The sequence below is a fragment of the Macrobrachium nipponense genome, chromosome 8, assembly GCF_015104395.2.
Source record: "Macrobrachium nipponense isolate FS-2020 chromosome 8, ASM1510439v2, whole genome shotgun sequence".
Classification (NCBI taxonomy): domain Eukaryota; kingdom Metazoa; phylum Arthropoda; class Malacostraca; order Decapoda; family Palaemonidae; genus Macrobrachium; species Macrobrachium nipponense.
The window spans coordinates 54,550,612-54,555,611 of record NC_087203.1 but is presented as its reverse complement, the minus strand read 5'-3'; the positions used below and the strand labels follow the sequence as shown (position 1 = coordinate 54,555,611).

Here is a 5,000-nt window from a genome sequence, read left to right as displayed (position 1 = left end):
CATGAGAAGATGAAAAAAAAGGAAAACTGACCAAACTCCAGAGACGCTGCCGTATGACTGATATCCTTTGATTCATGGCCCTGGGAGGCGGAAAACTGGCAACAGATTCCTTGATTCACAGAATTTTGCCGAACACATCCTCTCTAAGTGGCAATCGAACAGACTATAACAATGATATCTTGTAGCGTGTGCTGGAAACTTAATAACATGAAAGACCTCCCTGGATGTTATAGTGAGAAAATGAAGATCTGACATGCATGTTAGATCGGGTCATCATCATTCATGTGTAGTGATGAAAGAAATACTGTACCGGAAGACATAAATTAGAGTTATTAGGCTGAATATCGACAACTGCTGAAAACACACTAGTGCAGTGGGTGACTGAAAATTTAGGGCTTAAAGTATGAGAGTCGAAAAGCAATATTACTACAAAGACAACGTTTAGTATTACAACAGCACATACTTAGTTGCTCCCACATTTTTAACTTCCCCTTTCTGAAAGGCCTAAATAGAAAGAGCTTCAAAAAAAATTTTAATACAAAAAGCTACAAAACTATCTATGATTTTTCTGTTTAAACTTTGATTCTTTCAACACTAAAGCTGGGAAATAAAGATTCTTTGGTTTTCAGTTGGAAGCATCATATTTTGGTTCCCATTTGGAAGATCCAAATAGCCGAAGAATTTCACAGGTCTTTAGCATCACTGGGTGATGCTCACCAAAGGAACTGGGGGACTTGGCTCTTATTGCGGTGCACGAAACCAAGACTGCTGACGTTTATTGCTTGATGGATGTTTGTAGTATGGCTCTCTTTTCTACAAGTGCTCGCAAAAAGGATCTAATGAAGTAAATGATCGTATATAATATATATATATATATATATATATATATATATATAATATATATATATATATACGTATTATATATATATATATATATATATATATATATATATTTATACTATACATACATACATACACACACACACACACATATATATATATATATTTAATATATTTATGTACAATTGGCAAGAAAAGTGAAGGGTTTTCAATAGCCTTCGTTCATCGAATTTCCCATTTGTCTTTCACTGAAAAGACAATCTCGCAAAATTAACTCCTGAATATAAAAATACAATGCAAATTATATCATATATAAGTTGAAACTACAAAATAAAAACGTTCAGACACTTGAAAACACGATACATGTCCGAAGTAATTGGAATTTCTCAGATGGATTCGTTCATAGAGATCTGGAAGACAGAGTGCGAATTTCTGATTGTAGTATCACGTATCACGACGACAATATTTACTTGTTTTTCTTTATGAACGGGAATGTTATTGCATCCTCATAAGTATTGATTGTAATGATTTTAGTTTCTACAAATTTATGTTTGTATTCCAAAGCTATTAAAGTTAGCTGACGCCAATAACAGTAAATGCTGCGACGGCTAAGGTAGCTTGAGCAAATCTAGTTGAATCCGCAAGAGTGTTTTCTATGATGTGAGGAGGAACCCGAGTGCTTCAGGTGGGAAAGAACAAGTCAATGGATATTAGCGTAACGGCTCTCACACTGATGACTTTGACGTTGACATGGATCAAATGCTAGTTGCTGTTTACAAAACTACTGTCATTAAAAGGGAATCTTTATCAAGGTTAAAGTAGTCTGTCAACTCCAAGATTTTCTGGCTATGCTCCCATTACAAGCAGTTCGGAGTTAGCCTACACAGCTAACACGGCTGCATTACTTCACTGTAGGGCTGAAAGATCTCCAACACAGCATTATTTGCACGATATAAAACTTTAATTGGCTGTGCAATAGGTATCGAGTTATTTGTTGTAATAAATATTTTTACTTCACACAGCATTTTCCGTGAATGATTTGTGGATGAAAATTGATTTTCAAAAGTTGAGACTATACCAAGAAAGGGAGACTGACTGCAGCCTATGGTTGAAATCTGGCATGTCTTTTTACAATCTGTGAATGTTATGGCAAATGTCGAACGAAATCAAGATTAGGGTATGAATTTCTTAGAGAATTAACTTGGATACTATGGTCCCTTCATATTTTGTCTATCTACTAGAACACATTTAAAAAAAATATTATCACCCAATCTCTAAAAGTAAATATAATGAACTAAACATCTTTATAAATAGGCATACTCTCTCTCTCTCTCTCTCTCTCTCTCTCTCTCTCTCTCTCTCTCTACCTCCCTCTTATCTCTCTCACTCTCTCTCTCTCTCTCGCCTGGTCATAATATTGCATTCATTACTGTATTATTCCTCACGATTTCCACCGGCATTACCCAAATTTTAAAATGTTACCAAACCAACATTAACGAATGATATAGGGGCTGTTACTACAGTCAAGTATTAATGATTACAGGACTTCTACAGAATCTTTATGGTTCAGGTACTGGAAATCTAGAAAGCATCAAACACGATGATTCTGAAGCTCCACCCCCCTTCTAGAGTTGCCAGGTGTGGCATTATTAAGCAATATGTGTCTGAAGAATTTGAGAAAACTGTATTTTCACTTTTCTTGTCGATAGTACATACATAAATACAGCTCATAGAACTGATGTAAATTAATTAGCATACATTTCCTTGTATTACATATTCATTTAAATTTAATCATTTTCATAATCACTGGTTTACGACTAAGTACAGTGTCGGCCGCATTCTCTAAATTTAATGAAGAAGTGGAACATGACCCATAGATATTTGGATTCTGCGAAATTTCTTGCTGAATAGCCTGAATATTGTATTGCGCTCCATTTCTAAAGGGACTTGAATAAAGGTATGACTAGGAAATACTGCTTAGATAATGCTTTTCCCGTTTTATCACATTTCCAGGGAGAATAAGTTAAAAAAGACAATGGCAAGAGTAAGCGAGAGTACAAGATGTCCATGAGCTTTTATTGGGTGGTTAAATTAGGATTGGCTATAGGTCTAGTATATTCTTAATCTAAAACTGGGTATTTGTTTATTGTTCTTTGAGAATATATTGTTAATTAGACAGTTATCGTTCAGAAATATATAATACAACATTGGGAAAACAACCCGTTTCTCTTAGTATGAGAAACTGGAATAGTATTTCATTGCACTTCTTGCAGCTACTTAAACATTAAGAGTTTACATACAGGAAACGTTTTCTTCTATTTTGTAATATCTGGTGCAGAACTTAGCCATTATCATAATCGACGAGACTTTCCTTACGTTTTCTTCTATAGCCGTATATTCTAGTATTTACAGGGCCAACAAAAGACTTGACAGCACTCTGAGATCAAGCCAAGTGAAGGCTACCTAATGAAAGGATTCATTTGGATAAAGAATCAGATTTGCTGAGCAAATGAAGGTGACTGTCATCACTTTCTCTATACTATTACTATAGCGGCTTTTGTCTTTCCCCCAGAAGTACCGGCTCCAGGACGCCGCGGGCGGAGGGTCCTCACAGCCACCAACGCCAGACCTCCAACAGCAACAGCAGCAGCAATTCGCTGCAGCGACGCCTTCCACGAGCAGCTCCAGCTCTGCTTTACCCAATCAGCAAACAGCAGGTGCAGCTGTCGGTGCTTCGACAGCGACGACGCCTTCTACTGCCTCTGCTGCAGGTGCACCGTCAGCAGCAGCAGCAGCAGCAGCAGCAGCGGCAGCTCCTGCAGCAGCGCACGCGTCGGTTTGTTCTTCGCCAGTAGCCTCGCAACAACAGCAACAGACACAACAACAAGCTCAGCAACCTCAGCAATCCGTTTCGCATTCTGCCAAATCAGACGAAAAGGTAAATATTTGCTTTGATACAACTGGTTATAATATCTAATGCCACCACTTTTCCCTCTTCCCTTGCCTCTACAGTGTCCAATTAATTAAGCTTTTAACGTCTTGTTATGATGAATTCGTTATTCTAAGTGTCTGTCACCTCGTTAACATCGCGATTTTCTCCCAGGGTGAACAGCATGCAGACGCCCACTACATTTCGGCGAACTGTGTCGTGCTGACGTATTTCTCTGGGGACTTGGCCACTGCAGTCGACGAGCACTTCTCCCGAGCACTCACTCAGTCGTTCAGTAAAAGCAGTAAAGGTTAGTCGATCTGCTCTGCAGAAAGGCCTCGTTTCCCCTTTTCCCGATTTTAGGTTCCTTTGCAGGGCACATTCAACCCCCGAGCGCTTTGCTCTTCCCCAACTCTCCAACTTCCCGAACTCTGCCTTGTTCCGTTTTTCACTATCTTTTACCACCAAATCTTCCTTAGCAGCACCCTCAGAATCCAGAAATATTAGTCAGTTATCTAGCCAAATAAATGTGTTTCTGCTACCTTTTGTAAACATGCCTAAGGTTCTAGGCTTGTTCCTTTGTATATCATTCGTACATTCTTCACAAATGTTCTAGTTTTGATGACCAAGACTGTGCATTTACCAGATTGATATAAAGTTGGAGAGTGCATAACCTTTGTCATGTAAACAAAATTTACGAGGGAGTGTACGACTGATATACGAGGGAACAAGCCTTGAACCCTGGGCAATATAAGCACAATCATTTATCTAGAGGCGAATATAGGTAATTGAGATTTTGATAGATCTATATAACTATTCCACGGCGACCTACTATGGCAGTTGCCGTCTTCCTATGCAGTTTTACCCCCTGAACAAGAATTTAGAGTAATATTTATTCGGACGACTGTAATTTACCTTTGAACTCTATCCTATGGTAAAGGGGACCCCCCATTGTACCCGAACCGTATTAAGAGTCGTGATATCCAAAATGCCAAAGAAAGGAGCAGGAAGATGAATACGAAACCTGATTTTTACAATCAAAAGTTTTCATAAATAAAACCATTCTGTTGAAAAATGGTTTCCTTTTGTTCCATCAAAGGGCATTAGGGACCGCTCACACAGTCTGTAGAAGACGTCACAGAAGTTCCTTAACAGCCCTCTAGCCTGAGTCCTTCCTCATCTTGGGGGCAGCCCTGAGGGAGTCGGGAAGTGACTCGGTCATCTCGTTAAA

The 5,000-nt window shown here is 38.7% G+C and overlaps 1 protein-coding gene across 2 annotated transcripts in view; it reads left to right on the top strand.

The window, feature by feature from the left end:
• Positions 1-5,000, top strand: part of LOC135222786 (transcription cofactor vestigial-like protein 3) — a 111,157-nt gene that overhangs the window by 27,966 nt on the left and 78,191 nt on the right. The window contains exons 2-3 of one of the 2 annotated variants that reach the window (XM_064261058.1): positions 3,416-3,778; positions 3,944-4,079. In XM_064261058.1, the coding sequence (XP_064117128.1) occupies positions 3,416-3,778; positions 3,944-4,079 (499 nt within the window). Of the gene's footprint in view, positions 1-3,412; positions 3,779-3,943; positions 4,080-5,000 lie in introns of both variants that reach the window. The other variant, XM_064261057.1, reaches the window with a different exon arrangement.